Raw genomic sequence first — 15,481 nt, 5'->3', positions numbered from 1 at the left:
CGCCCGCAAACACCTTCCGCCCCCCGCTTCCGGGGAGCTGGGCCGCCCACACTCCCTCTCATGGCGCCTGCGCGCGGGCGCGGGGGCGGCAGACGCGCGTTCCTGGGGCAGCGAGTGTGGAGGAGCCGTGCTGGGTCCCGGGCGGAAGGCGAGTCCCCGGCGGTACCGAGCCCAGCCGCTGCGGTGAGGAGCGCGTGCCCTGCCTGCCGGTGCGGCCCCGTCCTCGTTCCGGGGGGCGCCGGGTCCCGAGGCGGGATGGGGATGAGGGGTCCCAGTGCTGGGAGGTGCCTGGGCTGGAGGGGTCCATGGCGGGGTGGGGCTGGGGGGATCCCAGTGCTGGGATGTGCCTGGGCTGGAGGGGTCCATGGCGGGGTGGGTCTGGGGGGATCCCAGTGCTGGGAGGTGCCTGGGCTGGAGGGGTCCATGGCGGGGTGGGTCTGGGGGGATCCCAGTGCTGGGAGGTGCCTGGGCTGGAGGGGTCCATGGCGGGGTGGGGGTGGGGCTGGGGGGATCCCAGTGCTGGGATGTGCCTGGGCTGGAGGGGTCCATGGCAGGACGGGGATGGGGTGGGGAATCCCAGTGTTGGGACGTGTCTGGGGTGGAGGGGTCTATGGCAGGACGGGGGTGGAGGATCCCAGTGTTGGGACGTGTCTGGGGTGGAGGAGTCTGTGGCAGGATGGGGGTGTGGGGACCCCAGCCCGGGGGGTGTGAGTTCCCCAACTTTCTTGTTTCTTAAGGAGCCAGTCTGGAGTCAGATACCTTGACGGTGAGCACCATGTAAATACCTAGGCAGATAGAAGTGACTGAAGCCCTTAAGAGGCTGTCAGGTGCACCTGGTAAGCGCTGTGTGTGCTGTTTATAAGCAGGGCCTGAGGTTTTGTCTCTTTGTGCCAAATTCCAGCCACTCATATCTAGATTTGGCAAAATTTGGTATATTGGTTTATAATTTAGATGGGTAGTGTTGATGTTTATTATAAGCATTTTAAATATTTTTATCGATTAAAATTTTGCACAAAATTGTGTTTTAAGGTTTCCCCCCCCATTTTTATTTACATTTTCAAAAATGAGGGGGAAACCTTAAAACACATTTTAACTATGGAGTTATCAGTCAGTAATTAATGACAGTAGCCACTGAGATTCAGAAAGTTAAAGCTTTGCAACCATTGATACAAATTGTCAGCATCACATGTCGAAATATGCAAACTAAATATCCTTAAATCAAACTCTAATAAGTTCTCAAGTAGCATTTGTCTTACTTTGTACATTTCAATTATTGATGGAAATAGTTTTTGTCCATTTGTGTGTGTGGGCATGGTGAAATTGACATTTATCAACATTTACCAATAAAAATCTAGTCTTTCTATGCCTACTCACATCCTTCACTGTGGCTAATAAAATATTATCAAATTGGGTTGGATGTGCCAAGAACTGAAATGGCACATGAGATGCAGAACTTTCTCTTTTCTGAACACTATGGTTGTTCACTAAGGCCACTTAGATATAGTGAAAACAAGAATGTTTATTATCAAAGATCAGAGATTCAGTGACAGTGAATAAGAATATTGGAAACAAATGGCTATATGTAAAAGAAAATCATAGTTAAGTTTAGTCTCCAGAAAACCTAACAAGTTAACCTTCTGTCTAAGGAAAATTATCTCACACAAAGTTCTTTCCGCTGTTTTCAATCAAGCCTCATTGAGACCCCTCTTTCATGAAGTAAAATTTCACTGTCCATTTACTTCCTAAGTGGAGGATGACAGGGTGTCTTCTTTGTCCCCCAAATATATTAGAGCAAACCTTCAATATGCACCTCAAGATAGGCTTCTTACCTCCTCTTTGCTTCTACCTGATACTCTTCTATCGTTGAAGTTTTTACAGTCCTCATTAGCGTTCAATTCAAACTGGTGAGAAGAGATCTAGTGTCAGTTATACAATAGTAAATTTACATATAAGCAGCCAGCTAGATAAACATTTTTTGTCTAAGGCCAGATTTACACTAAAAAGTTAATCTTGCTCAGGGGTGTGAAAATGCACATCCTTTAGCGATGTAGTTAAGCCAACCTAACACCTGGTATAGACAGCGCTAGATTTACGGAAAAATTAATCCCTTGATTTAGCTACTACCTCTGGTTTGTGGCGAGTGGCTACACTGAGGCCTGGTCTACACTGAAAAATTACATTGGCGTAATAATGCCTCTCAGGAATGTGAAAAATCCACACCCCTGAGTGGAATAGTACACTGTCATTAAGTCCCCATGGAGACTGCACTAGGTCAATGGAAGAGTTCATCCATCACTCTAGGTACAGCCTCTTGGGGAGGGGGACCACCTACAACTGTGGGAGATCCCTTCAGTCACTGAAGTGCTAAGCAGCGCAGATGTAGCCTTTTAACTGTAGGCAGGCCATGAAGTGCTACAGGTGTGCAACTATAGCAGAGGTGACCAAACTTACTGACCCTCCAAGTCACAGATGACAATCTTCAGAAGTTTGAGACTTGGGGCTTCAGCCCTGTGGGAGGCATCTTCTAGGGCTGAGGGCTTCAGCCCCACTACTGCTGAAGCCCCAAGACCCCCCCTCCCCGCTGGGCAGAAGCCCCTACCGCATCACCTCTCTGCAAGGCAGAGGTTCCCATCCCCTCACCCCCAATCTGGTAGGTAGAGAACAGGGGGTGGGGGTCTCCATGAGCCACACTTTAACTGTAAAAGAGCTGCATGTCGCTGGCAAGCCACAGTTTGGCCACCCCTGCGCTATAGGGCTTGAGGATAGACGTAGCCTGACAGCCCGTTTTTCACCTTTGCTGGTGGTCAGTCCCTAGCTATCTTGTAATTTTCAGTGTGTATACAGAACTCCTTATGTATCATCCACACATGATTTTTGCAATATAGATGACTGTTGTGACACCACCTTGTATTTGAGACTTCATGTGATACTCCTTGGTGAACTAGAATATGTAAGCCAGACCCAGGAGATCCTTGTAACCCCTCTGCATCCCTTCTTTGTCCTTTGCCAGTTGGCACTAAGAGCTTCCCGGGTCACAGACAATCATTCTAAACTTACAGTTCAAGCCTAGTGATTCAGTTAGTTACAATCACTAAAAGGCATGGACCTGTCATTTTTACTTGTGGTAAAATGCCCTGTGCCCTTCACGTGCTATATAAATGATGACACTTGTGTGCTTACATTAGTAGGACTGCATCCAAGTTTGCACCTTTTTTAATTTTGTTGCTCACAAATAAAGTGCGGTACAGGCTCAAGATCAAATATACTGGGCTGTTTGTTTAGAGGACCATTGGGAAATCAAATGGGGTTGCCTAAGCTTACTTAATGAAACTTGCACCTAAACTTTATCTTCCCTGATGCCGATTTTATTGGCAAACTGATTTTGATCTCTCTCTTCTCTACTCTTGATGACTTTGGAGATGTCTAGTCCTCCTCATCTGCCTGTTACTGCTTGCAAGTTCCCTTAACTTACCACAGTAAAGCCTAATTATATAGCATAGCCATTTTTCTGGTTCATGTAATGTGATGCTCCTTCTATGGGGCCTATAATAGGTTCAGAGAGTGCTTTTCCCTAATTCTGTCCAAGAAACAAGGTTTAATAACCCTGTCCGGTACAGTTAACTTCCCCTACCTCCCAGATGAAGAGATGTAGTGGGTGTTAGGTCAGAGATGGACAACAGTTCTGCTTCATAAGTTCTCAGTCAGCCTCATGTCTCTTTATAAAGTAAGTCCTTTGGTTCTCAAGCCTCAGGAGAAGTTTAAGAGGTTGAATATGACACCCTAATAATGAGGACTGCCTCTGATTTTATGCTGCTATACGGCTTCGGGCAAATCACTTAACTTCTCTTCCTGAATTTCCATATCTATAAGAATAGAAAGGATTTTAACTTTGCTACTTTACATGTTCTGTTAATTAGTTACCTCACAATGCTGTTGTAAGAATCAATTTTCTAATGTGTGTAAAGTAGGAAAGTTAAAATCCTTCCTTTTCTTATAGATAGGGAAATTCAGTAAGAGAGGTCAAGTGATTTGCCCGAAACCATACACAAGTGGCACAGTCATAAGAAATAGATTCATACTCCCAGTCCCATCCTCAGAATCATTAGTCTAGTGGTCCCCCACCATTCTCCACTTTGCACACAAAGCCCACCATGTTTTTTGGCAGGGACTCCTCCTCTTATAGGTGTAATGTGACAGGTTTTATTTTTAATTCTCCTTCCTTTAGCATTTTCTTTGATCCAATTATGGTGAAAAAATGTTCAGAAAAGGGAAAAAACGACACAGCAGCAGCAGCTCCCAAAGCAGTGAAATCAGTACTAAAAGCAAGGTAAGCTGAATTGGGAGTATAGTGTGTTTGTGGGACAGTTTCAGTTGCTGTGAACTAACAATTTGCAGAGAGCTTGGGAAGTGGGACTCCTAGCACTTCCAGTCTCCTTGGCAGCTAGCCAGGTCTACAGGATTGTTTCTGGTGGAATGGAGTAAAAAAATCAAACCATCTCCGTGGAATGTTTTAATTTCAATAAATTGGCAAATTGACAAAAATGTTACGTTTCTCTGACCAGCTCTAATCAGAAACCCTTCCTGGAATTAAAGTGTTATCAGGTACAGGTTAAGGTATGGTATTCCTTAAGAACTCAACCCCCTCCCCCCTTTTTTTTCTGGCTTTCAAGAGGGACATTTATACTCCCTAACTGAAATTAATTCCTTCTATTCTTTAAAAGGAGAGAGATGCCAGTGTAAAAGCAGTACTGTTTCAGAACTAGAATGCATCTGCACAAAGACAAATCATTGTTTTAATTAGAGGTGACAGGTCAGTCAGCTGACTGATACAATATTTATACATGTTGAACTTATGTTGCCCTTTTAATAATAGTTGTAAATTTGGGCGATAGATTAAATTATCAAAGTCTTAGGGAGATTTGCATTCTAAAGAAGAAAAGTAATTTCGATTGTCAGACTTAATCTGAATTTCTTTTATGGAATATTTGACCTTTTTTGACCAATAAGTTAACATCCCAAGTCAAATGATGAATTAAGGGGATTTTAGGTTGTAAATCCCTCAGAGTTTGGACTGCATCTTTATTTGTCATGTACAGCATCAAGCACACTGATGCTTAATAAGTAGCAAATGTTGATAGCTAACTGCCTTGCTCTGGCTGGTTTATTAGAGTCTTTAATATGATCATGATGTTCCAAGAGATAAACATCTTATTTGCTTTTTTTTTTTTAATCTGTGAAATCAAACAATATCAGAATTAGTTTTCGGTTGTAAGTAGCATGCTGTCTTTCCATCATACAAGCATAAATCCCATTCATGTTGAGTTAGGAGTCTACTTAGACTACTTTGACCATGAGAGCACGAGAAAGGAGTTGTACAAAAAAATATACTTACTGCTTTTTGTAATGTTGAAGTATTAGTTACTTAGGTTCAGAGGAGAGCCATGAGAATGACTAAGGATTGGAAAACATGTCATAGTGAGAGACTCAAGGAGCTCAGTCTGTTTAGCTTAACAAAGAAAAAGTTAAGGGTTGATCTGATCACTGTTCATACATTTTGTTTTTGTGAACAAAAATTTGATAATTGGGTCTTCAGTCTAGTCGACCAAGATATAAGACGTTCCATTGGCTGGAAGTTGAAGCTAGACAAAGTCAGACTGGGAAAAATGTACAAATTCATAATAGTGAAGGTAATTAGCTATTGAAACAATTTACCAGGATTGTAGATTTTCAAACACTGGCAGTTTTTAAATCAAGATTGGATGTTTTTATAAAGGAAACACTCTAGTTCAAACAGGAATTATTTGGGAGAATTTCCATAGCCTGTGTTACAGAGGTGGTCATTTTAGATGATCACAGTGGTTCCTTCTGGCCTTATAATTTATGACTCTTTCAAGAACCTCTAAGATAGCCATTAAAAGCAAGAATGAGCTTGATTCTTCAGAACAAGCTAGCCAAATAAAAAAAAAACTTCTCTTTATTTTATACAATATTTCTTTCCTATCTTAAAGCATAAGTCCTCTGATCTAATAAGTACATTCTGTCAGATAGCTGGTGAATGATGACTTAAATCTTGTAGGGTTTCTGACAAGGTTGCATTTTTTAATGTAAATCTCATTGCAAAAAGGTCATGTTATATCAAATATTAGTGAGAAGCATGCACTTGTCAGTTTCCTAAAGGTTACGCTAAGTTGAAGGAAAGAGACGGTGGACATAAACTTTTTAAAGTTCATTTTCTCTGCTTTTTCTTCCGTCTCTCCCCTCTCTGTTTCAAAAACGTTTGAAAGCTTTTGAGAGACCCTTGTACAGTTTACGTTGGTGTAAATAAGTCAGACTGATACTCTTTCAAGTTTTATTATACCAATCCTTTGGAGAAGTATGACTTTTTTGATCATGTTTCACTTGATCTAATTTCTTTTAAATAGCGCTGGACCATAAAAGTTAGAAGATTATAATGAAGTATGTAGGGGCAGAAAATCTGAAGATAAATTAACATTTTCAGTTAACTGGAATTTTTATATTTTTTTTCCCCCTATAACTAGTCTGTTGACTCCAGTCTTGGTGGACTTTCCAGATCGAGTACTGTGGCTAGTCTAGATACAGACTCCACTAAAAGTTCAGGTATGTAACCAGTGCTGAGACAGACTTGTTTGAAGATGGATGAATTTTATAAAATGTAGGATTGTGTGTAAAAGTTGGGAGAAGGGAAGAGGTGAGAAAATGTCAGTTCACATTGTGTGAATGATGCTTTACACATGTACATGTAGTCAGTTGAGGGCAAACCTATTAGATGGCCCAATTACTAGCACATGAGCTGCTGCAGTCTAGAATAGAAAGTGATCTTTGAGACTAGAAATGCCAAGAAGATATACAGAAGTTCAGAGAGAGGTGTAGCAGGACTGTGGAAGGCAAAGGAGGGTAAGGAAACAGGTGCAATGGTAGGGATCGGTTTGAAACAACAGGGTATTGTAGCAGAGCCTCGTGGTTCCTGCCTCTCTTCTGGTCTACAAACTATTCAGAGACCCTTGTGCTGGTCCAACACATTGTGCAGTTTATTTACAAATGGAGTCTCACCAGCTTCATAACATATACAGCTCCTATAACAAGCAGAGGAAAGCAATCTCTGTCTCCCCTTACTGCCTGCTTTCCCCTTTCCATTTCTGTCCTGTGTAGGGTGATCAGATGTCCCGATTTTATAGGGACAGTCCTGATATTTGGGTCTTTGTCTTATATAGGTGCCTATTATCCCCTACTCCATCCCGATTATTCATACATGCTGTCTGATCACCCTAGTCCTGTGCCTATTTGTGGGCTCTGGCTAATGGCTTAATTAGCCTTTCTGCCCTGCCCCCAACACAAATTAGACACAGCTCTGTTCAGTCAGCTCCATTCAGCCTCGCTTGATTGGAGCTGCTGTGACCAAAGTGCTGACTCAGCCTTTCTGGCCTAGCACTTGGTCACAGGGGTGTATGTTACAGGGATGTGTTGTTAAGAGGAAAGAAGTTTCAGGCTTAGATCCAAAGCCCTATGAGATCTAAGAGCATTTTCATAGACTTACTAGGCTTTGAATAAAGCCCTCAGCCCAGAGAACTGGCTTCTCATTGTGCTTCTGTGTTTATGCATATCATGAAGAAAGTGGAAATACTTAGTGCTTGTATTTACAAAATGTTTAACATGATGCTATAATACCAAAAAGAATATTCACCTCTCCGAAGGCAAAATAGTAATTCTGTGTCCAGTGTGTTCCCCAGAGTCTGTGTCTACATATGCCACCGTAAAACACTGCAGTGTGTGACTATATCTATCTGTCAGTGAAAGGCTCTGGCAGAGAGAAGGCAGCAGGGAAAGGCTTCTGCAACTCCCTGCTGCCAGAGACTTTCACGGCAATTGGTTTCACTTGATAGTTCTTGTGTGTACCAGCTAAATGCTCCACTCTCGGGTCTCAACGTGGCTGGGGGATGTATAAATCCAAAAAAAAATTCTTGTTTTGTAAGCTATGGTTAGCTCTTGTACATTTAAAAAAAAAAAATCTTGGGTTTAAGTTGCCCAACTTTTCTGTTAGAGTAGACCATACTTTACAATAGACTCATGTCGTCAAATTTTTCTCTGTACCAAAGACCGTTCTGTGGTAGCACACTAAAAAGAATCATCCCATCAGAAGTTAAGGAAAGATGAGGTTAGTATACTATGAACCAAATAACACAAGAGTGTTAGGTGTCTTTGCTACCCTTCCTGTTTCATAATTATTTCAGTGTGGAGATCCAGTGTTTGAGCCAAGGGAGCAAAAGATTATTCAAAATTCATAGTTTAAAAAAGACCAAAGAGACTTTTCAGCACCAAAGGAACAACAGATGTTATTGCTTAAGTAGAATAGTTCTTTGAATTTACAGTTCTTTTGTTATAGGACAAAGCAACAGTAATTCAGATACCTGTGCAGAATTTAGAGTTAAATATGTTGGTGCCATTGAAAAATTGAAACTTGATGAGAGCAAGAGTCTGGAGGGACCATTGGACTTGATAAATTACATAGATGTGGCACAGGTAAGTCTTTATAATGAGAGACAAAACATATACAAATACATCAAAATATTTTAACCAGTGTTTCTTCCTACTGTGTATTTATAATATGATCAGATATCTTATTTCTGAAGTGCCTTAAACTGTACAAATAATGTACTGTATTAAAACATGCATCCTTCGCGCTGAGAACTCAACTGCCGCCAAGCTACCTCCTGGTTAGTAGTTGAAGGGTATACTTCAGAAAAACAAATTGCTACTGCAGGAAGCAGTGTTGTTGACGCAGAAACCTGAGGCATGATTGAACAAATATCGTCAGGGGTTTGCTGGTGGCAGAAAGCTACAGTTTTAGAGAGTCTGTCTCGAGCCCTTGTGGCAGTCTCCATGAAAAAAGACTACTTATGCCAACATTTCTCAACAACAGAGAGGAAATTTTCAGCTGAGGAATAAAAGCGAGAGCCTGACCACTCACGGCCATTTATAATTCCATTGTGTTAAGCTAGAATGTAGCTCACTCTGAGCTGTGCTGATCTTTGTAGTATGAAAAGGAATAAAAACAAAAAAGCTTTTATTTTTTAAAAAAAATGGTGAAGGTTCCTGTCATAACTATAGTCCCAGATTTGGACCTTAGTGTCCAAAATATGGGGGTTAGCATGAAAACCTCCAAGCTTAGTTACCAGCTTGGACCTGGTACTTGCTGCCACCACCCAAAAAATTAGAGTGTTTTTGGGGCACTCTGGTCCCCCCCGAAACCCTTCCCTGGGGACCCCAAGACCCAAAATCTTGAGTCTCACAACAAAGGGAAATAAATCTTTTCCCTTCCCCCCTCCAGGTGCTCCTGGGGAGATACACAGACACAAGCTCTGTGAATCTAAACAGAGGGAGTCCACCCTCTGTAATTCCAATCCTGGAAACAAAAGCACTTTCCTCTTCACCCAGAGGGAATGCAAAATCAGACTAGTAAATCTAACACACACAGATCTCCCTCTGACTTCTTCCTCCCACCAATTCCCTGGTGAGTACAGACTCAATTTCCCTGAAGTTTCCCAGAAAAGAAAAACTCCAACAGGTCTCAAAAAGAAAGCTTTATATAAAAAAAGAAAGAAAAATACATACCAATGGTCTCTCTGTATTAAGGTGACAAAATACAGGGTCAATTGCTTAAAAGAATATTGAATAAACAGCCTTATTCAAAAAGAATACAATTCAAAGCACTCCAGCAACTATAGACATGTAAATATCAAAGAAAAGAAACCACATAACTCACTATTTGATCTCTTTGTCCTTACACTTGGAAACAGAAGATTAGAAAACAGAAATCACTTCTCAAAGCTGAGAGAAAATCAGGCAGACAGACAAAGACTCAGCCACAAACTTCCCTCCACCCAGAGTTGAAAAAATCCGGTTTCCTGATTGGTCCTCTGGTCAGGTGCTTCAGGTGAAAGAGACATTAACCCTTAGCTATCTGTTTATGACAGTTCCTTTGCAAGCTCAGTACTTGAATTCCTAAATGCCAGTTTATATTATAGAAATTAGATATTGCAAGTATAGCATATCTGCTGGTAGCACTCATAGCCGTATACAAAAGTGTTCCTAATGTTGCACAAGCATTGCCAATAGCAGCATCAGTGCACCAAGATGTAGCAGCTATCAGCATTCCTCTGCCTGCACTGTTTGTCCCTGAAACAGTACACTGCTAGTGTAGCTGGGCCATAGAACAAACACAAAGGAAGGGACTGTAAGAAACCTCATTCTCCATAAAAAGTTCCCTTTCCAATCCTGAATAACTAAAAGAAACGCAGTGTTCCCCATTGTATCAAGGAATGTTTAAAGAAGAAAACTGCTTTGTGGGGAACAGCCCCATTAATGGTAATATTCCAGTAGTCTGAAATAAAATTAGAACAGAGAAAATGCAGATTTTAATGAATAGTTTCATTATTTATGTCCTCTGTACACTTAACGCTTTTTTTGTTTCCCTCCAAAGCAAGACGGAAAGTTACCTTTTGTTCCATCTGAAGAAGAGTTCATTATGGGAGTTTCTAAGTACGGTATTAAAGTCTCAACATCTGATCAGTATGTAAGTGTGTCTTTTCTTAAAGGGCTTTATTTGGTGGAAGTTGGATGGTGGGCGACTCTGGAATAGGCATTTATCAGTGCCCTGATGAGTTTGCAGTTAAAGGACACTGGATGACCCAGTAATTATTTTCCATTTCAAAACTTCTGATCTCAGAGTAAGACTCCAGTTTTTGTTTTTAACCTGAAACAGAGAGACAGGAGGTTCTTGCCTTTCTAGCCAAACTGACTCAGATCTTCTCTTCAGAATGTAGTCTGTACTCTCCTCCTCGTGCATGGGTGACCTGGGGTTCTTGGCCCTCCAGCCGAAGCAAGAGTCTTCTCCTTCAGGGGCAAGTGAGAATCCCCCCCCCCCCCCCCCAAAAAAAGTCTTTCACCCTCCCTGGGTTTAGTAATTTTTATCCTGCTGGTGGTTCTCTTGCCGCCCTCTGGTAAAAGTCTCTAACCAAGGCTGATCCAGCAGATTCAATATTTTCTGGATTATAAATTTGATTCCTTTTCCTCCTTCTTCCCCCCTCCCCCACTAGGGTCTGTCTTAGCCTTCACTGGATAAGGTGGGTATGGAAGTGGGGGATGGTCTTCTACCCTCATAAATCCCATCTTTCAGACCCTAAACAAGAGCACATGTCCACTCCAGGCCTCAAGCTAACGCTGACTCTTCATTGTCCCAGTGTTCTTTATGCTTGCTCTCTCCTCTCCTCTTGTTCTAGCCTTAGTCCCATCTGTACGAGGTCAGATCTTTGAGTCCTTCTGCTTCGTTCTAGTCTCTCTTGAAGCAGTTCCTCAGAAATGCCACAGCTAACCCCATCCTCTTTATGACATCCAACTATCTAGTTTTGGGTCTTCCAACCCTTCTCTTACCCTCCCATTCAGAGTTTAACACCCTGTTTCCTATATATTCTTCCCATCTTCATTTCACATGCCCAAGCCATGTAAGCCTAGATTCCCTCAGATTTTCTGTCATTGGTACCATCTTTATACTTCCTCTAATTTTGTTCTGTCCAAACATGGTCCACCCTTGCAACTCCAAGCCTCCATCTTCATATTTATGTTTCCACTGTATTTAAGATCTGCTCCTGTTTCTTCCTCGGTGCCCAGCATTCAGAGCTATACAAAAGCACAGGTCTAATTACCATCTTAAAGCTTTTACTTTTCAATTTGATAGGCATTCTCCTGTTGCAGATCACTCTGCTCACTTCTCTCTGTTTAGTCCATGCCTTTCCTGCTCTGTTTATAAGTTCATTGTTGAGTTCATCAATATCCTGTAGTATAAAACCTAGGTACTCTATACCTTTTGTAGTTCTGACCCCCTAGACATGTCTGTCTTCCTCCAAGATATCTTCAAATCTGCAGACCGTATGCTGTTTTATTTCTGCTGATTTTCATGCCATTTGTTTCAAGTATGCATCTAAAAACTATTCTAGTTTAATAGTCTGAGTCTAAAGCTTCATCGTCATTTATAGCAACCAAAAATGTTCTTAGATATGTAAGAATGGGATAGATGGGGACAGCTTCGACTCTAACTAAAAGAACAGCAGCAGAGGGATACAAGATATTTCTTACCCATCCCCCCCCCCCCCCCCCCCCCCGGTCAAATTTGTGCATTGTATCTTGGTCCTATGCTAAACTGCTACTAGTTTGGTTATTTGTTCTTTTTAATCTTTACCTATTGCCCTCATTTGAAGATTCAAAATGTCATGGAGATAATCTAAGGAAATGTTACCAGAGACAATGGGAGGGTTTGTCTTCTGTAAACAAGTGCACAGAGTGAGACTGAGCATTCCGTTCTAAAGTCTACTAAGGATTATGTGAAAGGCAACTTGCGTTAATAGTGAAAGCATGCAGAAAATTTCAATGTCTGTGCCCTGTTTTAGAGTAACTTGAATTTGCCATACGGTTGTAGGATGTTTTACATAGACATGCTCTGTATTTAATTGTGCGGATGGTCTGCTACGATGATGGTCTGGGAGCAGGAAAGAGTTTATTGGCTTTGAAGACGACAGATGCAGGTTATGAAGAATACAGTCTCTGGGTGTATCAGTGTAATAGTCTGGTAAGAATTCATGTTTACAGTTCTTAATTTAGGTACCAATACATTCTGGTGTCTAACTTCACTACCTTCATGCTTCACACTTAGAACATGGTATTTTTAACAGCACAGAAACCCAGTGGTAACATTCTGCACTGTTGTATGGGATAGCCCAGGTGTAGCACCTCTTGCATAATCACAGCCTTCTGGCAGCTGAAGGGTTAACTGCTTTCACAGAGAATAAATGGCTCCATATTTAAGGGGGAAAAAATCATAGGATGCAGTGGATTAACTTTGTTTGAGAATCACTACCTTTACTGCTCTAAAATTACAAAGGTATCATATGACCAGCCTTTTCCTTAGTTCTTTAGGTAGTATCCCTTGGAATGTGCAATTCTCCCATCCTTATGGATAATAGTTGTACTTCCTAAAAAATAAGTAAAAAAGGATGTACTGGCAACAAAAGGAGTTGTGCCCAGTTGTCTTCAACTAGTAAAACGTTGACTGACTAGGCAAAAACCTATTTAATCAGTGAAGCAATTATAGTGTAGCTGATGATGCCCAATCTGCTGTGCTACGCCTGACAACTGGTAAAGATAGCGGTTAGAGAGCGCTCCACTTTGTACATGCAAATACAACAGTCTTTTTCCCTCTCCATGTTTGCTCTGTTCCTCCAGCAGGGCTATCGTATCAGTGGCACTATGCGTTCAGTCTGGCGTTATATTGCCATTGGAGGAGCTGATCGCCTCCTGTGGTATATTAAGGAAAGCAGCAGATGAGAGAGTGCCAGAGTATTGTGGTAGTATATGCTTTCTAGTCTCCATGCTACCAACGCTTCAGATGGTTTGGCAAAGGCATAAGGGAGCAAGTGGAGTAACTTTAGGATGCTGGTTACACCCTATAAACATAAATAATACAAGACTAAAAATTGTCTTTTTTTCACACCTAAGTTAATTTAAAACGGAGATGTCTGCAGGCATAATTGCAAACAATAGAATTTAACACACAGCTCTCCTGTTTCAGTCTGTATAAGCGCTGAAAACATTATGTAAATCATGTTCTGCTTGAAGTTTAACAGATGGGAGTTTTTGCTGAAATACATCATGTAATAGCCAGAGCACTTAAGTAAATGCTAGTGAAAATATGCTTTTGAGCACGATTAACTGATTTTTATGGTGTTACACAACACAGGAACAAGCACAAGCTATTTGCAAAGTGTTATCAACAGCCTTTGACTCAGTTTTAACATCAGAGAAGTCTTGAATTTCTGCCGCTGTGTGTCATGGTACAGTATAAGAACACTTCATGCTGGAAGGAAGTACTGCTCCCCTTTGTGACTATAGTCACCGACCAAGCATTTCAGAATGGAATAGAAGTGAGCCTTTAACTGCATGAAGAAGGATCATTAACACTGTGCAAAAGGAGAACAATAGAACTTCGTAAATAGGACAGAAGTTATTTTGATATTTACCCTGGTGACAACTGGAAACCCACAGCCCAACCAAGACTTGCCTGAAGAAGTAATTGCAGAGTATCGCTGATCTTACATTTTGATTCATATAAAACCATGAACAGTAAATTTTATACTGCACATGAAGTTTGTACCAAATAGTGTTTTGTACATGAATGTAAATATTGGAGGACTGCAAAATAAAAGTTGGACACTTCCCTCAAATACTGTCTATGAAACCGTCAAAGTATTGAGGGCATCTTTGTTTACATAGCTTAGGTAGAACACGCAACAGCAGTAGTCAAATGGGAACGTGCAAATGCTTATGAGACTTGACTTATCTGCATATCAGAGGTTGTATGTTGCTGTGGATTACACTGGGGCCTTATGCAGACTTACTGTAACGTGACGTGACATCTTGATTTGTCACGTGGGGCTGTGTCAAAAGCATAACTTTCTCATAAGCAAATTAGAGAAATATAGTCTAGATGAAATTCCTGTAAAGTTGGTGCAAAACCGTATTCAGAGTAGTTGTCTGTCAAACTGGAAGGATGTGACGCAAAAGATTTTGAGCTGCTCTAATCTGTTTTTAAGCACAGCACTGAAAACACTGCTTTGCCACCATTAACTGAAAATAGTTGAAAAAGTGAAATTAAATTAACTAGATTGGTGAAGAAAAATAAATAGGGTGGCAACAGTAGATCTTAACATTAAGATGCATAAGTTAACAGTTGCATACATATTGAATAGGTGAGCTAATTGTTTACAGTTAAAGAGTTTGGTAATTTGTGTGTAGAATGTTAGCACACAGCCAAGGAGAGGGAGTTGGCCGTTTAAGCAGTTTGGTCTACAACTAGTATGTTGGCAGGCAAATGTGGACTGAGGTTAAGAAAAAGTCACTCCAATACTGCACACAGGGGTCAGTCAGGCATGCTCAATCCAAAACTTAAGTGTGGGTCACCAGACCATAATACTCAGACTAGTTGTGTAACAGCTTTGATAAACTAATCACAACTGCTAAATCTGTCAAAGTATGAACCAATCAGAGAGGATTTAAAGGTGATTGGCAAATAGAGTATGCTAATAACAGGATTGGGAAACAAGCAGTCTGAAAGAGTCTAATGCAGAGGTGGGTGAATTATGGCCTGAGGGCCACATCTGGCTGACCAGATGTTTTAATGCAGCCCTTGAGCTCCCGTGAGGAAGTGGGGTCTGGGGCTTGCGCCGCTCTGGCGCTCCAGCTGAGGAGTGGGGTCAGGATCTTGTTCCACTCCGCACGACTCCTGGAAGCAGCAGCACATCCTCCTCTCCGGCTCCTATGTGTACGGGCAGCCAGGGGACTCTGCGTGCTGTCCCTGCAGCTCCCATTGGCCAGGAACTGCAGCCAATGGAGGCTTCAGGGGTGGTGCCTGCAG

The 15,481-nt window shown here is 41.7% G+C and overlaps 1 protein-coding gene across 7 annotated transcripts; it reads left to right on the top strand.

The window, feature by feature from the left end:
• The first annotated feature begins 45 nt into the window (after positions 1-45).
• On the top strand, positions 46-14,291 carry ITGB1BP1 (integrin subunit beta 1 binding protein 1). Of its 7 annotated transcripts, none has more exons than XM_050951027.1 (8): positions 86-183; positions 738-766; positions 4,226-4,327; positions 6,540-6,618; positions 8,402-8,538; positions 10,499-10,591; positions 12,491-12,640; positions 13,808-14,291. In XM_050951027.1, the coding sequence occupies exons 3-8, from the start codon at positions 4,256-4,258 to the stop codon at positions 13,877-13,879; spliced, it is 603 nt and encodes a 200-aa protein (XP_050806984.1). In that variant the 5' UTR covers positions 86-183; positions 738-766; positions 4,226-4,255; the 3' UTR covers positions 13,880-14,291. The 7 variants fall into 7 exon arrangements, with proteins under 7 accessions (XP_050806978.1, XP_050806984.1, XP_050806980.1 ...); XM_050951023.1 differs by having other exon boundaries at positions 738-836; XM_050951026.1 differs by having other exon boundaries at positions 93-209.
• The last annotated feature ends 1,190 nt before the right edge of the window (positions 14,292-15,481 follow it).

Source organism: Gopherus flavomarginatus, chromosome 4, assembly GCF_025201925.1.
Source record: "Gopherus flavomarginatus isolate rGopFla2 chromosome 4, rGopFla2.mat.asm, whole genome shotgun sequence".
Classification (NCBI taxonomy): domain Eukaryota; kingdom Metazoa; phylum Chordata; order Testudines; family Testudinidae; genus Gopherus; species Gopherus flavomarginatus.
This window is presented reverse-complemented; position numbering and strand designations above follow the sequence as displayed.

Coding starts and splice junctions, on each gene's coding strand:
- ITGB1BP1 (XM_050951021.1), top strand. CDS start 61: ATGGCGCCTGCGCGCGGGCGCGGGGGCGGCAGACGCGCGTTCCTGGGG. Junction 6,619..8,401: donor AGACTCCACTAAAAGTTCAG/GTATGTAACCAG, acceptor CTTTTGTTATAG/GACAAAGCAACAGTAATTCA. Junction 8,539..10,498: donor ATTACATAGATGTGGCACAG/GTAAGTCTTTAT, acceptor TTCCCTCCAAAG/CAAGACGGAAAGTTACCTTT.